The sequence below is a fragment of the Xiphophorus hellerii genome, chromosome 11 (assembly GCF_003331165.1).
Source record: "Xiphophorus hellerii strain 12219 chromosome 11, Xiphophorus_hellerii-4.1, whole genome shotgun sequence".
NCBI classification, from domain to species: Eukaryota; Metazoa; Chordata; class Actinopteri; order Cyprinodontiformes; family Poeciliidae; genus Xiphophorus; species Xiphophorus hellerii.
The window spans coordinates 5745384-5770745 of NC_045682.1; the positions used below are offsets into that span (position 1 = coordinate 5745384).

Sequence of the window (25362 nt, forward strand, 5' to 3'; positions counted from 1 at the left end):
CAACAGGCTAGTGTTAGTCTTGGATAGACTAGGAGTAGCTTTTGAAAGGCTATCACTAGTCCTGAGTAAGTTAGCAATAGCCTTCGATAGAATTGGATTACCCTTGGACAGACTAAGACATCGCATGCCTGGGCTGGTTTGGCCTAGTACTTTTTTCTAATGCAAACTTTATAAAGAAAACTGGCTGGCAAACAATATCTAAGCAACATACAAAGCAGTTCGCTGTAATCCAGCGTGACACCTAGCATAAACATACCGTATTCATGGTCGTGCTGATTCTGCAGACGGCCAACGGGAGTTAGCTCTAGTTTAAAAACTTCAATACTCAGACTCATAAAACATGGACTAGATTATGCAACACTAAAAGCAGAATATTACCGGGTGTGAAAACACACTTTGTTTAACTAAATAAGACAAACCCAAGGAGTCAGAATTTGCATTTCATTATCATTTTACATCTTGTTCACTCTCCAGTTTTCTTTCTCTTTAGTTGGAAATTAGGTTTTTAAATAAAACATGCACTGAAAGTTAAGCATCATCGGTAGAAAATCTATTTTCTGGCACCAACATCTCAGCCAGCTTTTAAAACGCATTCAAAGGCCTAAATCTGGTTACAGGATTAAATATCTAATTTACAGCAGGTGGAGAGCTGCATGGGTAAATAAAATCCTGCTCATATTTCCCTCACATGTAACATCAGCCTGTGTGTATGTAATGAACTCCACTTCTGGTGTCAAACAATATAGAGAAGAGAAAGCGTTCCAGCTAGCAAGCCAAGGCGAGCCAACAGTACATTACCTCCTGTGGAAACCTTGCACCTTTTTTTATCTGACGGGGCCATTCATCATTTATCTAATCATGGCAAGTCCTCATCCAAAATGTAATATAATTATGGGCTATAACTGTTCTCAGGATATTAAGCTGTATCTGGGCCACGGCTAGCTCAATAAACACCTTCTAATAATGGCTTTTAGTGGTCTCTGGAGCGACTTATCCTAACACACAGAGGACTCTCTCCGGCTCCCAGGGCCAAATGAGTTTGCAGCTTGTTGCAGAGATGCACATCAGTCCTGTTAATGGGGACACAGTTTGGCAAAAAAAAAAGAAGAGAACGAAAGCGGCCCAGTGGTGCTTCTCTCCAGCCTCCAGACTATTCTTTGCGTGATTATCTACCCAACTCTCTCCTCCCCCCCTGCTGTCGCCGAGCTGCACCAGTCACCCCGTCGACGGCTGGAGACGTTGCCCTGGTTGGTGCAGTTGCATTCCCCTAAATAAACAATCACCTGACCAGCACAAATAAGGTCAAAACAATTATTAGCCATGTTTTAATCATAAAGAAAAGGCCAGGAGATAAATAAGCCGTCCTGGAGAGAACACACAGACTCCCAAAGTGGAGTGCCACGCCGCCTCTTCCCCCTGCCTCATTGATAACAACAACAGAGACTCTGTGTAGCCCGATGTTGTGTGACAGAATGGTATCAGTGAAATGACATCGGGGGCTTTGTGTAGATCTGTGAAAACAGCAGACGCAGCCCTGAGTGAAGGAGCTGTGCCAACAGAAATGAGGAGCTAATCCTGGAGAAGAAGCCAAGACAATGGCTGCATTACCATACCGACAGTAAACAGACAGGAGTGCACTCGCCAGTCAAGGTCATCCATGAACTGCTCACGGATTAATACACAAACTTCTGTGCCAAAGCAAAATGTTAGCATTGTGTTGCTTTTGGGGAACCAGAACTTCATCATCTGTTCCATCTCCAGCTGCTGTGGTTCTTTCTCTCTGCTCTGAGTCAAACCAACCAAACCTGTTTACCTCCTCCCCTGTGGGGGCGCTGCACCAAGAACCACTGAAGGAAACGACACAAAAACCTCTGAAGAAGACACAGAGAACTTCCTTATTCACTAAATGGAAACAACAATATGCTGGGGTCAGATTATAGCTGCATAATTTGCTAAAAGATCACTAGCGCTAGGCTAATACGCTTCTTTAAGTTGTATTTACCCAGAATGCCTTGTGTCGTAGTCCGCTTCCAGCTTTCAAAGCGGTTTCCAGTCCGCTTGGCATTCACCTACACATTAAAAATTCACTCCAACTGAAGCGATACAGAGGTTTGTAGGCAGACCATAGTTTGCTGTTTTGGTGCGATTACGCATTCATACCTCCCCAAAAAACCAAACTTTCTAGACAAATGAGCCTAGACGCCTCTATAAAAAGAAACATGTCCGCCACATCATTAAAACAAATAATATTATACACACGGGTTCCTGGGTTGGATTTCAGTTATTATGAGGCTTTCTATCAGCACGCTTCTCTTGCTGATCTGTTACAAGATAAATATCAATATAAATTAGCTTAAATTAAAAGTTAAGATAGTGCGACTGCGATAAAAGATTATTATTTTAAGGTTTTTCATTCATCTTTACCAGTCAAAATCATGAATGAAGCAAAAATCATTAGACCTTTCCAGTTTTTTTCCTATCTGAATCCTTTAACCTGGCTGACTGCATGGTGTTGGTCTTCAGTTCAAACTGGAAGTCAAAGCAAAGGAAGCATGGAGGATGGATGGTGGAGAGGATCCCTACAGTTATTCAGAATATCACTGAAAGCAAAAACACCAGTGATGTTTTCATTGATAAAGTCCAGCTTGGTACATTTTAGAAATGAACCTGGAAAACCTCCACGGCGGCTCTGCCTTCCAAAAAGCAAGCGACCGAAGCTTTTCAAGGATCTCAGCAGCTGGAACGGTGAGATTAAATTAGAACAGGAAAGAGTGGAAGAAGGTGCTTTACTCTGGATATTAATAATCAATTTCAATTTCCTCTCAGATCTAATTTTTACCTCGTCGAAATAGAAATACTTTAGGATGTGACCCACATTCCAGGACAAAAGAACAGAATAGTCCATGAAGGATAATTGGAACTTTTGAGAAAAAACTGTAAAACTGTCGTCTTCGTGGGAAAACCAGAAATATTTTAATGTAAAAAATAAAACATTAAATACGTTGCTTTTTTATTCAGTAGAAAGAACAGGAATAAAGCTAACAGACCGGGTTTTGGAGAAATAATCTCAGTTTACAGAGTCAAAACTACAGCCTTTAATTATTTTTACGTTTATTTAATGTAACATTACAAATGTATTAAAAATTATTGTCCAAGGGGTGGCAATATTTTACTCGGTTATATTAATCGATTTCCGAGTCAAAACGATTATTCATTATGATTTCTGCTTTAATCTATCGATGTGCAAAAGATCCTGGTGGTCTTTCTGAGAATCGACAAAAGACTAAATAAGTCCAAATGTTTGCCTTCAACGACGACGGCGTCGATTGGCTCCCTCTCTCTTTTGGTGCTTTCCAAGCATGCGTACGCTCCAGTACCGTCTCCGTGGCGACGTCAGAACGCCGTTACAAAACGGAGGCTCGTAGACAGTATGTTTTGGGACATTTTAAGTCGATTCTGAAAGTTAATAAAAGAAGAACTGGGATTTCATGTGCATCGATTTTTTTGGCACACCCCTTTCTAACAGATCCATAATTCTCTCTATTTAAAATGGGAAAGATAAGAAAACATGACACTTAAATGTGTGTGTGGAAACACCAAAGCATAACTTCCTTGATTTAACAAGATATAGCTCCTGAATTTATTTCCAAGCTCTGGCAGTTAAACGTTTCAGGACGACTAAAAGATGACATGAAGGTCACATGCTTCACTGTTACCAGTAAAACCGAGCCATTTTTCACCCTGTGTGACAAGAAGCAGCTGAAGGAGAAGACGCGAGCGGCCATTATGGTGCAGGTGTTGTTGCAGCCAGCAGATGGTTGACTGACAGCTCCGATTAACGAGCATCTGGACGCCCTAATGAGGTTCTCTTTGTTATTACAGGCCATCACTGTTACAGCACATAATCACACACTTTGTTCTATAATATTTCAAAATGTTTATCAGACAAAAACTCTGTTATCTGGAAGACATTGTCTGGTAATGATGTCCATAATCGTAAAACCATCTGCTGGATTCTGTATGCGGATCTGGAGGTTTAAAGGTAGCATCCAGGGGGAGGAGCAGGGGAAACTCTGGTTTCCATGGTGATATTAAGGCGGAGGTGATTAGCTGAATCTGTTTTGACCTCCACCGATTCAAGAAACGATCTCCAGTTGCTGCAACAAATCCACACCAATGGAGTTAAACTGGTTCTACTGGTTACAGCTAAAGTGACTGAAAAGATGGCTGAACTTCCTGCAGGGTAAATAAAACGTCCGTCTGTCCGTCCATCGACTGAACTCGCCACCAAACCAGACGTCTATCCATGTTCATGAATGTTTTTTTTTATTTTTAGCTCTGTTCCTGCTTCCTCTCTAATATCATCCATCATCTTCTCTGCAGCTCATTTTCCAGAACCTGTTTGAACGTCATTGTTGTTATGTGACTTTAATTAATATTAATTAACCAACAGCAGCTCATTTATATATGTTTTGGTTTGATTATGGCTCATAATATTTCATATTTTAGGGACCACATACCCAAAACTAGGAACATAAATAACATAAACGGTGTTTGTTGATTTAGAATCTTCAAGCTATAATTGATCATTTTTCAGTGATTATTTATCTCCAAAACACTGGTTAGATACATGGAGTTTGAAATGTTTTGTTTTGAGAAGAAAATGGAAGAGCTAAAAATGTCATCCATAACAAACTCTGCAAAGCAAGATCCGAAAAGTTACCGGAGCTTCAAAACTTTACGACTCCAACCGAATAATTCATCTCCTAATTTCACCATTAACAAAAACACTAATTAAAACTTAAAGGTATTTTTCTTCCTCTGCTGAGAAGTTTTCAATCCCTGCAGCTGCTGCTTGATGAAAGCTGTTGATGCCTCGTCTATTTCAGGACTCCTCGGTTTATTTCATCATGAAAAGCCAGACGGAACCTTAGAGGTTCACTTGACTTTCAGCAGGAGGCGAGTTATAAGGCGAGGAAAAAGGTTTGTGGAGGTGCTGGTGGTTTGGGGGCGGGGGGAAGAGGTCTGTTTGTCACCTGTCGCACTCAGTTGTGAGTCTCAAACTAATTAATGCAGCATATGTGGCTCATTTGAAGAGAGCCCCAAAGGCAGGTTGACTGCCAGGTTGGAAAGCGAGGCGTCTACCTGCACGCACACGCTCAGCGAACGCCAGTGGATCTTAAATAAAAAGGTCCAACTGGGCCATTAATGACTTCTCCGTCTTAATGAGGAAACCACATTAGATCTGGGCTGTTGCGTTCTGGGACGAGCAGCAGGGTTTTCAATCTACTCTGAGTTTAACTCCTTGTGTGACTTCTGGAGTTAAACCTTTGGGTTCATTAGGTATCCGAGTCTCTTATTTTTATGTCCTTTGTTTGTCCCAACATGGACAGAAATGTCTCAGTATCTGAAAACCTCATATGACCACGTGATAACCAAACATCATGCTTTAACGGATGGATGGACAGATGATTCGATGGATGGATGGACAGACGAACCGTTGGATAGACAGATGGCAGGACAAATGGAAGGATGAATGGATGGGTGTTTTGGTAGATGGATGAACAGCTGTTGGATAGACGGATGATAAATGGATGAAAGGCAAATAAATGGATGTTGGATGGATATTTGGATGGATGAAGAGATGGTTGGATAAAAGAATGGAGGGAGAGCTGGATGGATGAACAGGTGAACAACTGATTGGATGGACAGATGGATGGATAAACAGATGATTGGATGGATGGATGGATGGATGGATGGGTGGATGGATGATTGGATGGATGGATAGATGGATGGATGATTGGATGGATGGATAGATGGATGGATGATTGGATGGATGGATGGATAGATGGATGGATGATTGGATGGATGGATGGATGGATGGATGATTGGATGGATGGATGGATAGATAGATGGATGGATGGATGGATGGATGGATGGATAGATGGATAGATGGATGGATGGATGGATGATTGGATGGGTGGTTCTGAATCATATGGACTGTATCTTCACTGATCTTTTTGGACATTTTTCCTCTCAGTTTCAAACCATTTCAGAACCGGGTCAAACCACTTAAACCTGTTGATCCCTGTCTGTCCCCAGACCTGGCAACCAGAACCCGTCGACCTGGCAACCAAAACCCCCCGACCCGACGACCGCAGTGCCTCCCCCAGCCTCCATCCCGTCTCCTCCGCTGATGGTCTGTAACGTCGTCCTCCTGCAGCGGCTCGGCCGTCGGATTAGAGACTGAAGTGGCGTCCTTCACTGCTGTTCCTGTGAGCAAAGTGGCCATTATGCCTCCGCGTCCCTCCTCCACTATTAGATCTCAGAGTGCAGCTCAATTATCCCACGACTTTCACCAGTTTGCTGACAGCCGCGTTGGCAGAGCGTATCCTTTTCCAGACGTGCTCACCTCTCCGGATGGGAAATTAGTCAGAGCACCGAACCGTCGGCTTAAACAACTGACATTTTCCCTCAAGATGCCCTTTCATTAAGGGTGAGGAGACATGAGAGGACCAGAAGCTGATTGAACCTCCAACATCCAAACCCTGACTCTCACCCCGCTTCTTAGAAACAAGCTACTCCATGGGCGTCCAGAAAATCCTCCACAGCTTCTGACTGGTGCTATCCATCATTTATTCAGGCTTAGAGAAGCTGCATGATGAAAAAACTTCTACTCTCCTGACCTCTGACCATGACAACACATTTTTATTTCCTCTAATGCAGCGTTTCTCAAACCTTTTCAGACTGAGGACCACTTCACCCATTTAACAAACACTCACATTCCAACTAACCTGAAATTTCAATAATATAACATCTTATTATATAGAACCTGAAATGAAAATATTAGTCTCTTAACTCACTTCTTCTTTGTTGATCCTAATGAGAAGGGTGAAGCTGTTTAGTAAATGAGACTGGCCATGACAAAACCATGAACAATACTCAGCACGTTTTGAGTCTGGAAGTGTGGATTTTAAGCTTTCCAATGACGGAAAACACACGGATATAAAAAAAGAAGCTGTTCTTTTCTATAAGTTTTATGTGGATTAATAACATTTTAGGGCTATTTGTACTCTAGAAACATAACTAAAGAAAAATAGACTTTTCTTTCATTCTTAAGAAAGCCCAACGTAAATATTTATTTTATTTTAGGTGTTCCAGATGCAGTTAGCTAGCGCGGGCGCAGCACTGCTAAGCTAAATCTGCTGGCATGCTATGTATCATAATAATATTCTAAAAACAATAAAAGTTCTGCATCTCACCCTGAGAAACTGAAAAATGTTCCTGCAGGCGTGAATTCCTCGGATCAAATAAGATGACCATATTTAAACCCAATCTTTTGGCAAGCTAACTGAACACCTTACAGCTTAATTTCACACGTGCACCTTTAATTAAAATTGTTTTCTCAGACTCAGAACTAGAAGCGGACTTGAAGTTTATCAACATCCATATCAAAATATGTCTGTTTCTCATTTAAAGTGAAAAATCTAAGGCCTAATTTCTGTTTTAAACACCCACTCCTCCCGTCTACTTTAGAGGGAGATGTACAATATTAAGAGGAGCTCATGGTGTCTCGCTGTTCTCTCTCTTTTAGCCTCAAAAAGCAGGCCATCACCATGGCGACAACATTAAGGAGGGCGCACAGAGCCAGGCGGTCAGCGCTGATGGCTTTCTAACAGACTGACTCGACAGTCACACTCTGAGCAAAGGGAATACAAACCTGCATTAATGTCCCTCCAGAAGCTAGCTCAAAATCAAATATTAGCTCATTAGCAGGACTTTGGAGGAATTAACTACAGACTGAGGAGGAAATTCAGGACAAGGGACACGTCTAAAAGTTTTGACAACTCTTTATTTAGTCATGTCTCTAGACTTCTGGAGAAAACCCATAAAGGCAAGGGAATGCAGAAAGATAAGAAACATCCTACTGCTACCAGCTAGCATGAAGCGCTAGCACCACATGACACGTCTCCAAAAATTTACGTTTTACCTCCTTGAGTGCAGACACAAACTGTAATCTGGCTTTTTATGTCACTGCTGGAGGATTACCATCTTCCTTCCTGAGCAGAATTTCAGTCCAGGCCGGGACAGAACTTGTTTCACTGCGGATAGCAGCGGATAGCGTCTCTCTCTTACCATCCTTTCCCAAAAATCTTTAGCAAATCCAATATATTCCTATCAGAACTAGGGACAAAGAAAACATAAACACTGCAGAAACACAAAATCTGATCAAAAAGTATCTTTGTCTAGTTTCTAGAGCAAATGAAAAAATAAATAGAAACTTTTCAGCAAGAAATAGCAACTAGCTAAGTAATTCATCAATAGTGACTAAAAAAAGTACCGGTTCTATTGACAGATGATTTCACTTATAAAATGTGAGAAATGTCTTGTGAATCTGCCAATTGAACTAGAACTTTTCTATCGATATTGAGGAATCATTGACCTAAAACAAGCTCCCATATTTTGCTGAAAAACTTACTTGAAAGTTTTGTATTATTTAATGTACAAAAACAAGATAAATATTTGGTAAGATTTTGTGTTTTTGCATGTGAAATGATTTATATAAATAGAAATGTTTGTACAAATCCTTGGACATGAAACCAAACAAAAAGTTGCAAAGTGGCCGCATGCCGATGGGACTGCGTCTGATGCACATCATGCTGGACAACCTGACAAATTGCGCCTTTATTGCTAATGCTGCTAATGTTTAGGCATGAGCACTGTAACCCAGACTAATTGTATGTTTAATCAGTGTGCGTTTAACGGCACTGGAGTGACAAAACAAGGATCTGCGGCGCAGAGTTAAGCGGTTTTTAGCTGAATAATGAGCAGCTGCAGGGTCCATTCATTCTTTAATTTCCTGTCTTTCTCCCAGTAACCTTGTTTCCTTTTGCATGTAAACATATTAAAAACAGGTGTTGACCTGGCTGCAGCTACAGCACACATTAATTACCTGCTATTCTGGAAAATGGCCACCGGACGTCCATGTTGAACAACATTGTGTATAAATGCGGACTTTGTGCTCAGATGCTCTTTAAAAATGAAGAAATGCATTCAGTTTGCATTAAAAACGACCGACTGAGTATTTCCTGTTTTAATGACGTCAGAGCAAAGCTGAAACATTTTCTTTATTTATCAGACTGGTGACAGAGTAACTTCGCAATCTGTTGACTTTGTGTGAATTTTGTGAAAAGCTGTGGGGACTAATTAATGAATCTTTTTTTATTTAGCCATAACAGACAAATGGAAAGATTTTAAACTTAAATAAAAATAAGATTTTGTTTTATTTCTTGTTTATTCTTATTTATTTTCTTATTATTGCATTCTCTAGATTTTTTTTTTCTGAATCGTTTGGCAGAAGAGTCTTAAAATGAAATGAATTTTTTTTACATTTATTTTGATTATTTGGAGGAACAATGGAGACGTTTTTGCAGAAACTCTCTAGACATATAACAGGTATTAACGAATATTTTTTTTATTCAGGACTTTCTTTCATCTGTTCTGAGCTCCTCTCAGTTTTTCAGGGTGGAACGGAGGAACCAGTAAATGACGTGATGTTTACTGGTTTCAGTTGGTTTCTGAAAGCCAGACGGTGATCTGAATAACGGCAGCCCCGCGTCAGCTCTGTTTGTGTTTGCAGCTTTTGTTCTGCGGCTGATCGCCGCATTAGGAAACAACAACGGGCTTTTCACAGTTCACGCTTTGCCAGCCGCCACATTCTCCCGCTAACAGCTCGCTCACACCCCAGCGCCAGATTATAAACGATGGCATAAATTAATTACAGGTAACCAACACCTGAACCCACCACCAACTTTCAGTCGGCGTGTTTCCATATTAATGGAGTCGCGTCTCCGCCGCTGTCGGAGCGAATCAATCCTCGCATTGTTTTAATAATAAGAAATATTCCTCTTATTGTTTTCCTTAGCATCACGTAGCATTTTAGACTCTCAGCTGCCAACTCTAAGGGGTTGATTTATGTCAGGAACAATCCAAGCAGAACACACATGCAGGCACTGCAAAAACACAAAATCTTAACAAGTACTTTTGGTCTAGTCTCTCATGCAAATATCTTAGTACACTTGACATAAAAGTAATTTAACACAAAAGTAACTTTTTAGCAATAAATTGTAGCTTTTTTTAAAGTTAATAATTTATTAATATTGATAAAAAAAGTACTTATTCTATTGGTAGATTATTTAAATTTCAACATGATGTTTTAAATGCTCATATAAGTGAAATAAACTGCCAGCGGAACTGATGCTCCTCATCAATATGAATAAATTATTGACTTAAAAAAAGCTCCTATTTCTTCCTGAAAATCTACGTGCAAGTTAGAACACTTGACATAAAATAAACTAAGATAGTTGCACCAGAAACTAGTAAAAATACTTGGTAAGGTTTTATTTTTGCAGTGAATTTGAACTGATTTTGACAAATTTTTCAACCACTACTGTCTGCATGGTTTTGGTCTTTCAACAATTACTTTTTGCTCGACACTTACATTACTGAACATATTTCATTAATTCCTGGTCATGTAATTTTAAAAATGACCTTAAAAAACCCATAACAGATAATAAAATAATACTGACCTGATGCAATGGGTGAATTTATATTCAAAGTGAAGATTACTAATGTTTGTTTTTAATATATATTTGAAATTGCTGAAATTTTGTGTTTTGTTTGTGTGTTCTAAATGGATTTTTTTTGTAATGCTTTTAAATTGTTGAGCCGGTTGATTTGAATTTTGTGTTTTGATTTAAGAAAGTTTGTAAGGACTTTAACGTAACATTTTTTGGAGGAATCTTTAATGGGAATCTTTAAATAGGCAAATAAACATAACGACCTAAATTCAAGTTTATATCTCTGGGATTCATTTATCAGTAACACAATTAATAGTAAAAATGTACCATGCATCATTTTCCATCCTTTTCCTGTTGTATCGCATAAAATCCCAATAAAACACAACACATTGTTGAGGCTGCAATTTGAAAAATGTGTTAAACTTTAAGAGGCAGAAATACTTTAGCAGGATTTTGAGCCTGAACCAAAGCCAGGAGCAATCCTCATTAAACCTCAAAAGTCACTTTCAGCTGTTACATAAGCGCTCCAAATCCTTTGTATGTGAACACAGAAACATTCTCAGCGATCAGGCATTTATTTATATTCCCCTATTGATCAAAACCGCTTTAGAATATCACAAAGAAAGCCAAGCTGCCTGGCAGTGGAGCACGAAGACATGAAAGGTGATTTAAAACATTTGCACAGGGAGCAAAGTGAAACAGATGAATAATGAATATTAAGATGAAATGTTTCTTAAAAGGATGATCCACTCCATCTTGGCACGGAGCCTCTGTTTACCACATTTGGGCCAAAAATATCAAGAAAAAGAGAGAAATTCAGATTTCATACTCACGACGCAGCGCTGCGGCTAATTACTAACATTTAAAAAATGATTATGGGCTGAGACAGAGCATCTGGGGAAACCATTCAAAAACTCATCAATGCCCACAAAACATCCTGCAAAAAATAAATAAAAACTCAAACAAAGCATCTGCTTTCTCTTGAAGACGAGTTTTTCTTGTCAGTAGCAGGCAGGATGCTTCAGCGCCGCGGCGGCGCTCCAGCTAACTGGTGGAGATGGAGGTGATTAATTCAGGGAGAAATCAGGAGACAGCTGCATGAAACTATAATAGAAGCAAATCTTTCTGATCATTCCCTGCTTTATGTCAGCATTTATGCTGCAAACTAATTTAATTATCTCCTGATTTGGTGATTAAATCTGAGATCTGGAATTGGAGAAAAGCTACGTTTTGGAATGTCTGAGGGTCCGGACTTTGACTGGACCATTGCCTCACCTCAACTTTTGCTCCTTTGCTCTGGTTTCTTATCCAATTTTACAGCTTTATTCTATAATACTTTGGGTTGCAGAGGCGTTTGTGCTCGATTCAATGACTACAAAGAGTCCAGGTCCAAAAACAACCCAAAATCACCAACTAACCACAGTTAGCATGATGTGTTTGTCCTGACCTGCTTGTTTGGTTTTCTCCATTCAGGTCAAGCATTTTTTTGTTTGGTCTCATGGTTCCTGAAAAATTTTGCTTTATTTGTATAAAGTACTGTGAACCCAAAGCCTCACATCCTCAGGCACACACCAGCTCTGTTTATTCTGACTCCAGTCCGTTTGTCTAGAACACAGGTCTCAAACTCCAGTCCTCGAGGGCCGCTGACCTGCAGTTTTTAGATGTGCCACAGGTACAAAACACTGGAATGAAATGGCTTAATTACCTCCTTCTTGTGTAGATCAGTTCTCCAGAGCCTTGCTAATGATGTAATTATTCTATTCAGGTGTGGTGCAGCAGAGGCACATCTAAAAATTGCAGGACAGTGGCCCTCGAGGACTGGAGTTTGACACCCCTGGTCTAGAAAGTCTAGTTCGTTTGGTGAGGTGTGAATGCTAATCGAGCTCTGGTCCATCTACAAACCTCGCCTCAGTTCGGTTGAAGTGAACTCTGGTTTGGTTTGAATGCACATGAGAATGCCAAGTGGACCGAAAACCGCTTCAAAAGCAGAGAACAAGGAATTCTGGGTAAATACAACCAAAAAAAATCATGCTAGCCTAGTGCTGGCAGGAGAAATGGCTCATGGTGTTTAGTTCAAAGACAAAAGAAAAATCCTCTAACAAACTAAAACCTGATGGGATTCTACTTCTGTTTGCATTTTATAAAGGAAGTTGCGCTCAGTGTCTTCAGAGGTTTTTGTGTCGTTTCCTCCAGTGGTTCTTGGTGCAGCGCCCCCACAGGCGAGGAGGGGAACAGGTTGTTCAAAGGGTTTGGTTGGTTTGACTCAGAGCAGAGAGAAAGAACCACAGCAGCTGGAGATGGAGCGTTTGATGAAGTTTTGGTCCCAGTAGAACCGAGTCAACCAGACTATCAGGAGGAAAACATCCTAACTGTACTTTCAAAATCATAAAACATTGACCTGGTGCTTATCCTGGTACTTTTTATCCTGTCAATATACATGATAGCAGAGGTTATATTTTACACTGCAGCCTTTGTCCGTCTCCCAGCAACCAGCACAGCAAAGTTTGGGTACAATCTGGAGGTGTGGTTTGGTTGCAGCTTTCTGCTTTAATTAGTTTGGCGGTTGGAGTGCATTTAGGAGTCTCACTTCCATGAGTAACCAATCCAGACCAGTATACATGGGTTACTACTGCAACTGTGGCTCCCAGTGATTGATTTCCTGGTGGCATGCTCAGAACAATCAGAGAATCCACTTTCTGACTGATTTCAACCCTTATCTGGTTTTCTGGAAGCAGATAAATGTGTTTAAACATGACAATTAAAATCTGAGGGAATCCCAAATAATAATATCATGAAGATGTTTGCAGAAGTTGCAGGAAGTCTGGATCACAACCAGAGTAAAGTACCGTCTCTGCACGTAATTTCATTAGCTTGTTGACCTGCACGAACCTTCAAATAAGTCACAGACCAAAATGAAATCATGCAGCTAAATTGCAACAAACAGGAGCTGATTTCGGGGCCCATGGCTCATTTTGGCTCTGCAGCTCACTAATTTGGTCATTAAACCAAGCGAGCAAAGTTAGGTTTAAATTTCCAACGGAGCAAAATGAGCACATTGATTAACAGAAAGCTCGTGACCGTGAATTTGCTTGCACAAATTATGAAACGGCAGCCAAAGAAAAAAAACACACACACACACACACAAAAAAAATAATAGGAAAGCGATGCAAATTAGACGAAATTAGAAAATGATGTGTATCAGCTTCAGTCAAACGCATGAAAACAAGTAAATGAGGTCTACTTTTGCCTCCACACAAAACTATCTGCAGTGGCTGATATAATCAGTCCTGTCCTCAGAGTGGCTTTTATTACCTTCAGGGAAGAACTGTTATTGGTTAGCAGGTGAAATCATTCTCCAAGTGTTTCCAGCTAGAAAGATTAGACTTATTGCAGCCGCAGTGACTTATTCTGACAGAATAAACTCAAGAAAAATAAAACTGCCGCCCCAAAAGACTGATCAGTGCAATCGATGGATAACTGACAGCAAGCGGTTGACATTTAAAAAGCCAAGCGGCAGTGCAAACACAAACGCACAGAAACAGAGACATAAAGAGGAAAGTAAAAGATACCAACCATGAGCTGCAGGTTCAGCGCTGGGCACAGTGTCTGAGCACACAGGGGGGAGGACAGGGAGGTGTGGAGGAACAGGAGGAACGACATGCAAATAAAGAAGAAACGGGGGGGAGGAGAAAACAAACAACACCCATAAGCAAGCATTCAGCAGACCAGAACATGACAAAAGACATAAGACTTAAGGGAAATCAAAGGGAGCCGGCGGCAGCGCAGAGATAAACACCAACACAAATACGCTTCCCACTGCAGACGGTGAGGAAGATACGCAGCCGACCGTTTTCATGTGCACAGGCACAAACCGCCCGGAAACATTTAACTACTTCCCAACGTCCAGTTATCACTGACAGGAAAAGTTCAAACAAAAGGTCTGAAGCTGCTGAGATGAGATACTGACTCGATGCTTTCATTAAAACATAAAGATCCACTTCACTCCGTCTGACGGCCGCACGGTTCACAGGAAACAAGCTTGGTTTAGAAAACGGTGATAACTAGTGTTAACTAGAAACAACCAATCAGAGCAAGGAGGCAGGTCTTAGCGCTGTCAATCACCCCTGTGTACGCTACGGTACCTTCCCAAAGAAGAACCTGCCCTGAATGCTAAAGGTAGTTAGCATGACCACCAATAAGAAACAGCAGTTTTCCTGTATCATTTTCCTGTAAATTGTTTCTTGTCATTCGCACATTTAGCAGCGAGTGCATGAGCATGATTGACAGCTCTAAGACTCTCCTCCTATCTCTGATTGGTTGCTCTTGGTGTATTACCTCAGACACCAATAGTAGCTCAGGAAAGAGTTGGAGGAGGTGTCTCATAAGTATTTAAAAACACATTCTGTATGAAAGTTATATACTGCAGCTTTAAGGCAAGAATGATAAGAAAAATGGCCGAAAACAAAGAAAATAATAAGAATAAATAGAAGAAAACTTTTAACTAGAGCTTGCAAAAGTTCCCCTTAAACACTTTTATGATCCTCACGGCTACATTTAACTCTTTAAAACTCTCCTAATAACTCCACAAATTAATTTATTAAACCTTTAAATAAAAGTTTTGTTGGTTATTTCTATTTCATTCCAGTATTGACAGCTTATTTCACTTTATATGGTGCTTCGTTTGTGAGGAAAATGTGCTGCGGAGGAGTTGAGACAAAGATCTTCTCTGAAAAACATTTCATTTAAATTTAGTGCTTTTCAAAGTAGGGGCTGCGGTCCCCTGGTTGACCACCAGGGCTTCAGAAAGTGGGAGCATAGATGACAAAAAATTAATTTCGTTAAATAATCAGCTAGTTAACTAAATATTTAGGTTGAAACTGACATTCATAAATAAAAGAATAGCATGGTGAAAATATGACTTTGAACCGCATTTTTTCTCTTATGAAATAAGATAACCCAAATTATTACTGTTAATTTGAATTTAATAACAGCAAGATGAAACTTCAATTATTTGTTTCAGACGAGAAAAAAGCTTTTTCAACAAAGCCTTGTTGTTTAGATGGAAATAATTACATTATTTAATTTTCTTCCCTCAATATCTGCAGCTAAAGTTTGCGATGAACACAAAGTAGAAAAAAAATATTTTTACAGTTCATATCACCAACATTTATTGCATGTGTTGCAATATATATCAAAGGTGTTATGCAAAATCATTAAAAGATCATTCATATGCACTTTAAAATCAGTTTATTAGTTTCAAACTGTTACTGTTGATTTCTAATCTCCAAAACGAGTGATGCTTTGAGACAAAAGATGCTGCCATAAACCAGTAAGATCCAGCTGCAACACGTGAAACCAGATGCATCGACTGGTTTGCCTTTAGGGAAGATTCTGTCAATGAAACTGAGACAAATCCCAGTCGCTGGTGCTGCAGCAGAGGCAGAGTTCACCTTTACTCTCCCTGAATCCATTAACATTTACATAGAGAACAATGTCAGATGATACTGGAGGTGATGCAGAGTTTTCTGTTTGATCAACAGCAGCACAGAAACAGTAATTACAGGATTTATTGGCTGCTCCGGTGAAAACCTGGTGTTTCCCAGGCATTTTCAGAAAGTCCATCAACAAACCAAACACAAACACAAAGTTTTTTTTTTCCAGAGTAAACAGTTGTGTCACTGAAAAAGTTTATTTATTTCAGTAAACATGGTTTTCTCCAGGTACTCTGGCTTCCCAAAAACATGAATAATCATGAAGAAGACTGCTGGTTTAACAGTAGCTGCGTTTCCATTACAAACGCCAACAAAACTTTGTCAAGTTTTCGCGTTTGTCGGAGAAACTCAATTTTGTAATTGTGGTGTTTTAAATAAGAAACTCAATTAAAATCACATCTAACTATGTTTGTTCACACAACGAGTCACTAAACAAAACCTGCTGCACCATCGTCCTCCAACCACTTCCTGTCCTCCTGAAACTCAGTCCGTTTTTCTTTACTTGAAATTGTGAAATTCAGATTTCTTCATTATATAATAAATGAAGAAGTCTAAATAATCTATATTGAAGCAAAACAGCTACACTGTGAACAGTTAGCTGTTAGCCATAGGCTAACTAATAACGGTGTTAGCAGTTAGTTAACAACTCTCCAGCTGTTAGCTTAGTTGCTAGTCGCCTTTCTGATGCCTGAATTTATCTCTTGAAATAGTTGTACACAATTTAGCAATGTTAAAAGGTTACATGTTTATACATATGTAGATCTATCTTGAATTGATTTATGTTGAATTAATACAGTTGAAACTGTCAGCTACATCTGTGAACAGTGTTAGCTGCTAGCTAACAACGTTCTAGACGCTAGCTTGGCTGACATTGATAATCGCATTGCTGATGCCTCGAAAGTCTGATTTCATCTCTAGAAATAAAGTTGTAGCCAATGTAATAATGTTGTAGCCAATTTAATAATTAAAAGGTTGTGTCTTGCTGTGTGGAACTGAATTTATTTATGTTTTTTCTTTTTCTGGAGAAATAAAAAGGTTATTTTTACTGAAGGTTCCCACAAACATCCATGTTTTTTAGATGATTTCTTCTATTAATTCAACGATAAAAATTCCTCCACCTCCTCTCCTTTTTATGCTTTCATTTATTCTTCAGCAGGAAACAGGAATGCAGACATTAACAGAGCTTTGATGTTTTGTAGAGATAATGCGAACAGTGTTGACGATAAAAACACTCAAGTACAGTTTAAGGGTTTGTAAATGGTATATAAATGGTGTGAAATAAAAACACAAACCCACTGCGCCGTAGATAATTTACAAAGCTCATGCCTGGTTATGCTTTTAACGAGTTATCATCTGAATCAAGCAGAAAGACTAACAAAAACAACAAAACACTTGGCAGGAGGCAAAAAGAAATTGTACACGAGAAGAAAAAAGGAAAGAAAAATACCCACCAACCATTTTTTATACCAAATATGAAAAACCAACTATTTGAAGGCAGACGGATTATAATATTATCAGCACAAAAATAGTTTTATGGGCGTGCCGTGGTGGCGTAGGGCGTAGCGCGACCCGTATTTGGAGGCCTTGAGTCCTCGACGCGGCCGTCGCGGGTTCGACTCCCGGACCCGACGACATTTGCCGCATGTCTTCCCCCCTCTCCTTCCCTGTTTCCTGTCAGCCCACTGTCACATAAGGGACACTAGAGCCCACAAAAGACCCCATGGAGGGGTAAAAAAAAAAAAAAAAAAGTTTTACATTTATTTTGTTATCCATTTTGATTTCTCACTGCCTGTCAGACTAAACTTATCCTGTTTTAGGCCTGGTAAAATAAACTTAATTATATCTCTATTTGCTAAATATGAAAATATAGAGAGAATATTTTATTACTTTCTTTAAATCTGCTCTGATAACCAAATATTCGGGTCTCCTTCCTCAAGCTTCTCATAATAATAATGTTTTGCTATATACTTTGTTTCATCGGCCACAGGGGCGTCACTAGGTTTTAAGGACAAGGGGGCTTGGACCCCAGGAAATGCAAACGGATGAGTACAACATTTCTCCAACAGCAAGAAAAAAGAAAAAGTTGCTTTTCCACTTTTAAAATAGTGTTCAGGGTAATAGAAAACTCTCCTACAAAATATGATTGTAAATGTTTAATATATACATAAAATAAAATTATTTTCTAGGAAAAGTTCTTAAGATAATTATAATTTGATATAATACCTAAACTGTTAGGTATTCTTTGAAGAATATTAGTTCTGAGTAATTCTTGCCATATTGTACAGCGTTCTACCATAATGGAAAGAGAAACTGACAGATTTATGCTCAAGAAGTCTGCTCCTGATTGGCTGATTTCTTCAGATTTCTCTGTGATGTCATACAAAGAAGCAGAGTCTTTGATGTGTTAACTTTGACCCAAATTTTGGCTGAAAAGTTTCAATTCTCTCTTCGATTTTCAACCATTGCAAGACTTCAGCTAAGCTCAAAGGTGGAAACCATGTTTTATTTTCACATTTTTATTGATTAGTGTTTGTTTCAGTTGAACTAAAAGACTCCCAACACGTCACATTACATGCTTTGAAATGATCAAAGTAAGGACAGATTTTCCAGAAAACCTGGCAGGTAAGCACGTTTTCTGTCCTCTGTAAATGATCTGCAGGTTGTCAGTTGTGGTGGATTAATATGATTACAGCGTACAGTGAGAGCAACAGGTGTACAGCGTTTGTTCAAGTGTGATCAACAAACCACAACGGCAGAATCTTTAAATAGAAAACTCCTCTTTGCCTTTCAAGGCTGCAGCTAACGAGCTCACTGAGGTAAACACTCGTCAAGGATCCTGTTCTGTTGCATAGAATGTCAACATAATTAATATGAAAGTGTTGATATCACAAGTGTAAATATCACACAGATATTTTTGATGCATGGTAACAGGAAAACCTGCTTCCTGCCTGTCTTCATGAAACCAGGAGGTTGTTCCAATCTGTGTGAATTTTATACATTTTGGATTTTCTTTAGAACAAAATGACGGATTTGGGATTATTTGCAAGGAATCCTGCGATATTTGCGGCAAATTTGATTTTGTGTTTCTAGCCACATCAATCACAGACTGTAACTTGACATAAAGTCAGGTTGAATGTAGAAGTCAGAAATACTGCCTCCTGCAGGTGGGAGTTAGCATCACTTAAACCTGATATTTTGACAGGTTTAAGTGACAAAAAAACTTTTTGTCCCCAATTTAGTTGTATATATTGCAAACAAAATTTATTTTTGCAATTCACTTCACTTCACTATTGCTGCTGGCTATTTTCTTCATGTAGTGAAAAATGAGTAATCAGCTTTGCTGCCACCAAGTGGTTACAGTTATGCTCAATTATGCCTATTTTTTGTTTTACTAATTTTCCCTCTATTTATATTTATTTATCCATTTTGATTTGCTCAGCTTTTAAGTCTTTACTTAATTTATTATCAGCTTGACAATATAACATCATATATGCTTTATTTAATTATTGTTTCATTCGGGATCAATAACGTACTTCTGAATTTGAACTGAATTGAATGTTTTCAGCTGATGTTCAGGCCCGTTTTTGTTTCTTATTGATTTCTGGAAGTTTCAGTCGTCCATCTGTACAATAAGAAGATGTGCTGGACTCCAGACTAAGTGCTTTCAGCCATTACAATTTCACTGATGCTCTCTGAGGGCTGCATGTCTCATGACGGCGTTTATTGTGTTACCATCGATCGCCGCCTGGATCCAATTTTAAAACCGAGGCTAAAAACGAGGAAAGTCGGGACGAAACCTCGGGTAAAGTGAGGTGAAGCAAATCTAAATTCATAAAATTCCTAAATCGCTTCACCAGATGGTGTTTGTGTAATTTAAGATGCTGACAAACATAATGAATTTTGGTTTCTCTTCCCTTCCCTTCACTGCATTATTGTCCTGTTTATGCTGTGGGTTAAATTAATTGCTTGTCAGCACCGTTTATGGACTTTCATCAATTAAAGCTAGCCTGCTGCCTGATTGTTGTCTTTTCACCGCATACGCATTTATTACTCTTTTGTTTTGGCCATTCATGGATTAAGCACAATTGTTCATCGCACTGTGCTGACTTGGGGGATTATTAGTCATATTGTTTGGATGGTCGAGGGGAGTGAATAGGTGGGAGGGTGGGTCGTTTTTCAACAAAGGGCTGCACTTTTTCACCAATTTCAGAGTCAGTTTGGATTCCTCCGAAGACCTCTGTAGCCCCGACGTCTGCCAATATAATAGGTTGCTGCCCCAGAGAGGGAGTCGCACAATAAGAAAGCTTTTCAAGGAAAACCTTTGCTTTTACACTGCCAGAAAAAAAAAAAAAAACTTAGATAGTATAGAATATGTGAAAAGAAACTGTGGACATAAAAGGAGAGGAAATGCAACTCCTGAAGGTGTTGTGACAAGTAGAAAAAATGGAAAAATCACAGCAAATGTGAGAGGAAATTATTGACAAGTCCTGCAGTTGCAGAAGCTGAACAGAATCTTTTTTAGTGGCGATTACAGCAATTTGCTCTCACTGAAGTGCAAGGAGTTTTTGGTTAGCAGATATTTAGAAATTCTCCATCTGAGAGAAAGCAGTAAGAGAAGAGAAGGCATCTGGCAGACAGCTTCGGTTTGTCGTTTCAGGATGAAAATATTGGCTGTGCAGATGTGAGGTTGGCTTTATCAGGAGAAGTCCAGCTCTCAGGGAGGCTGAAATAACCTGCCAGATTCTCTGCATCTCCAGGGATTATCAATGAAAACACGGCTGAGGCTTTACTGCTGGAGTTTCCTCACAATCTGGGTGGAAACATTCAGCGTTCCACTAGAAAACGGCTTCAAACAGAGAATTATACGTCCAACAATTCACGTTCAGGTGACGCCTTCACAGTTTGTAAAGTACTTTCTAACATTCATGCATAAATATTTGTAATTAAAAACTATTTCCAGTGTGAAATCATGTGAGTGCTTTAAAAATGTATTTATTTTAAGGCTATTCTAATAAAAACACTTCAGTGCTTCTCCATATGGATCGAGTTGGTCATTTCTGTGTAAACCTGGTGGTGAGCTAAAGATCGAACACCAAGAACACTCCAGATCTTTCGGGATCAAACTCCTATCTGCGTAACTCAGGTTTTAGCTTTTGAGGCACAAACAAAATTTATTATGAATTTACTGCTTCTACAGTAATCAGGCGTCAAATGTGAAACCTACCAAAAATAGACAGAACAATGGATGGATAGATGGACCAATGGATGGATGGATGAATGGATGGATGGACCAACAGATTGATAGAAGGCCAGATGGATGTTTTCCCTACTCCAGTTGCCATGGTGATATGCTCCATTTTGTAAACTGTTATATTTCCTCAGCATTGATGATTTCTACCAACTTTTCAAAGCCTCTGATCTCCTTTAGTGTAACTGAAATGCATCTACTTCCTGTTCCCAGCAGGAAGTGTTACTGTTGGTGACGGGCGGTGAAAAGGTGCGGCCCTACGGGGAACTCGGCGTTAATCATCCAGATATTTCTAATCAGCCAGTCGCCAGCGCAGGCTCTCGATCTGCACAGCAACCTGCATGGATGCGCGTTCCCTCTAATCCAATCAGATGGCATAATCAAGCACAATGCCTGTGATTTCTGCCAGCCTCGTGAGATTCGTTCCAATTGAGCGCTCCGTCAGCGCAGCTTTGATTGCGTTTGGAGCTCAGGCTGATTTAGAGTCGATGTTTTCTATCTGCCACCCTTTGGAAGTTTAAACCCGCCTCGTCCCCCCGGGTTCTGCCGCTAAAAAATCTGCTTTTTTTTTTGTTGTGTTTTTTTAAAGAGAGGCCTAATTTCTGAGGGCTCATGTTCATTTGTTGGTTTGCTCTCATCACTTTTCTGTTTTTCAAATCCGGCACTGAGTTTGACCCAACATTTTCTTCAGGAAAATGTACAGTTCCAGCAGATCCCCACCGAGGGCATTAATGTCACATTAATCTGGACCTTTATTGATTTATTTGAAACATTGTTTGAGTTTCTGTTGTTTCTTGATCCAAGCTTGAAAAAAACCCCATACATTCTCACTATGGCTGCAGCTAATAATACTTTTATTAACTTATTATTCTATCGATATTTTCTGGCAATTAATCGATTAACTGGATACGATTTTTAATTTGACCGCTTAAGCCCATTTTAGATTAGGAATAAATTGAATGATGCAAATAACCAAGTAATAACAAGCAGTTTCCTTTTAAAATAAGTAAAATCAACACTTTATTGCCAAAAATGCAACAAAAGTATTCCATCTTTTAAAACAATTCTGATGATCAATTGATTAATTAGATAAGATTTTTTTATTTAACTAGTTCAGCATTTTTTTATACATTAGAAATACATTAAAAGACACAAATAAATAAGAAATTTCTTTTTAAAATAGGAAAATCAACATTTTATTGCTTTAAATGGAACAGCATTCCTTTAGTGAACGCTTGATCATTTTTGATCAAATAAATTATTGATTAATTTGTTAATAATTAATCAATTAATAAATTGTATTATTCATTTTAATAATTTTTTAAAAATTTATTTATAATTTATCTGCACCAGTAACAATTTACTGGTTTTGTTATTCATATGTCGTCACACTCATATTTTTTCTATGTTTTCTCTGCGTACTCCGGCGGCGAGCAGCGACATTTTGCTGCCAAACAACTGGAGAGCAAAACGTCCTTAATAGGAAACTTTTACAGAATTGGATCCACTGCACTTAATGCAGCTTCCTGAACAAAGTGCATGTTAACGAGCATTTGAAGCATTTAACCTTCTCAGTTGTGTTTTATGTGTAAATATCGGTGGCCTGAAAAAAACCCAACATATATTTGCATTATAAATGAAGTACAAGACATTTTTTGCATCCTAAAAGCACCAGCTTGTTCTGACACAATGAGCAGCAAGACAAAAGTCTCGCGGTCCTCTCATTTTCTCGCTCACCCACATCCTTACACAGATGCATTTAGAAAATGTGAAAAACATGAGGGGGCGACGTCACTCTGAGCCTCGGAGCGCTGTAATTACTCATTTATGACTGGCTCAATGGTCGTCCAAACGCCAGCAAAACCGATTCTTCTCTCCACATTTAATATTTTTATAGCCAATATGAAGAATGTTGACGTCTTCGACAGGCCTGGAGCAGAAATCGTGCCGTATTTTGCGTTTTTTTTTTTTTTTTTTTTGTTGCACCAGGTGTTGTGTAAGTATGTACACCCTGAAACTTAAACGTCTGATTAGAAGTCAGGCTTCCGCCTTTCCAGGTCAGCATCAGGCATCAATACTCCGCTTACCTGACTCTGGTTTATGTGTGCGTGGACGTGTAACTGCTAAAAGATCTTCAGGATAACAACTTTCCTACATTTTGAACTTCCATCGATGCAAAGTGAGCAAAATACTGAATAAAGAGGAACAATATTAGCAAGTTAATTAGTTTGATTCCACTTATTTTGTGTGAAGAAAGTGTTTCAATGTTCTTTAAATTAGCAAGTTTTTCTTGACAAATGGAAGCTGATCTTAGCCTTGGTATCAGTCTCATTCTCTAATTGCTTTTCCTGAACTCTCTCCACTTCTGTTAAATAATGTGAGCCTAATTTAGATTTTCTGTTAAAGACCAGAAATAGGAAGTTTGTTACGTGATAAGAACTTCAAGAAGTCTGCCTCTGAATATGGCCGACACTAGGCATCTTTACAGTGTGATATCCTTAATTAAAATACCACAGAATCAAAGTATGAACCCAAATATGTGCAAAAGTATTCAATTTATCTTTTTAACTTGCAACTAGTCCTCCTGCTGTGGAAACAAAATAATATTTAAATATGCTAGTTATATTTATTTTCAACTTTAACAGTGTTATGTTGGTATTTTTGATTTTCATGGCCAAACAAAAATCCTGAATGCTGAAAATAGATGAGGTCTGAAAAGATGTTAAACAAAGTGGATAAATTAGCAACAGTGCTTTCCCCACACTTGGCCACGCCCCTTTTTGTATATTGGCTCCACCCACTTTGGTTGATTTTTTTTCTTTTTTTACTTTATACTTGCTATATGACGATTTTCATATTATTTTGACTTTATTTCCGTAAAATTAAGACTTTATTCTTGTTCAACTTTATACTCATATTATATGACTTTATTCTCATACATATATATATATATATACATTTTTATTTTCTTGGCATGGCCCTAATTCCCTGTCGTCTGTTATGACCTGATTCTGCTAACCAGTCTGATACTGGTAACCAGTCAGGCCTAAGTCCCACAGTGCAATGAAAAAAAAAATCCAGAAGGAAATGGTAAATCCAGAGCAGGGAAAACATAAAAGCACAGGGTGATACAGTACCTTGACTGGCTGCAGGGTTCGGGGTGGAGGTGGTGATGGTGGAGGTGGTAGTGATGGTGGCTGTGGTGGGTTTAGGGGTGGTGGTGGGAGCATCTGGATGAGAGGACAGATACATGTCAAACACAGGGCTGGACGGGGAGGAGAGGAGGGGAGCAGATGAAAACAACAGCCATAAAGATAAAGTCTGAGCGAGGCGATGCTGTCTGCAGCTGATGTAGGCGCAGCGGCTCAGCCTGTGGCGCTGTGAGTGAGAGGGTGGAGGTGGGTGAAGCACTGCAGCGCAACGTCTCGCCAGGCAGGAACCGAGAGCATCTTGAGGTGTCACATCACTACACCACGCAAGTTACGAAATATAACAATCAAACATACAGAGGATCTGCACACATCCATCAACATCTCAGGTTTTTGTGACATTAAAACCTTTGAACTGGAAGTTTATCCAGCTTAAAAACAAACATGTCTGCTAGGAGGCAGAGCTGGACAACAAATCACTAATATGTATGACACGATCAATACCAACAGATAATACATATGATAGTACTTCCAGTAGTATATATGTATATATCACACATTCACTGAACTCAGATCCAGAACCGCACAGCATTCTGGGAGATGTAGGCAGAAGAAGGCTTTAGCCACTCAACCTCTCATAGCTAGCTAAGCAAAGTGGATGGCATGAACGAACTCTGGTTACCTAGCAACAACCAGTAGAGTAAGTTGCACAGCAGCAGTAGTTTAAGGTTTTGCCACCGAGTCTCAAAACTGCTTAAGAATAAAATGGGAAAAATGGCTTGTTATAAGTGAAAACATTTGGCATATGAATCAGTACTTTTTAAATCAATATTAAGAAATTATTTACTTCAAACAAGCTCTTACTTATTGCTAAAAGTTACTTATTAGTTAAT

General features: G+C 39.2%; 1 protein-coding gene and 1 long non-coding RNA gene across 6 annotated transcripts in view; one reads left to right on the forward strand and one right to left on the reverse strand.

Annotated features, from left to right (window-relative positions):
• The window catches only part of cadm1a (cell adhesion molecule 1a), a 400396-nt gene that overhangs the window by 16855 nt on the left and 358179 nt on the right, over positions 1-25362 (reverse strand). For 2 of the 5 annotated variants that reach the window (XM_032576103.1, XM_032576102.1), the window contains 2 exons: positions 24458-24550; positions 14154-14186 (listed from right to left, as the gene is read on the reverse strand). The exons of 1 other annotated variant lie outside the window; for it this stretch is intronic. In XM_032576103.1, coding sequence (XP_032431994.1) covers positions 14154-14186; positions 24458-24550 — 126 coding nt within the window. The remainder of the gene's footprint in view (positions 1-14153; positions 14187-24457; positions 24551-25362) is intronic. 2 more of the 5 variants (XM_032576104.1, XM_032576105.1) reach the window with 2 other exon arrangements.
• On the forward strand, positions 9544-25159 carry LOC116728205 (uncharacterized). The gene is made up of 3 exons (XR_004340962.1): positions 9544-9556; positions 23536-23538; positions 25049-25159. It is a non-coding gene; the product is annotated as an uncharacterized LOC116728205 (long non-coding RNA).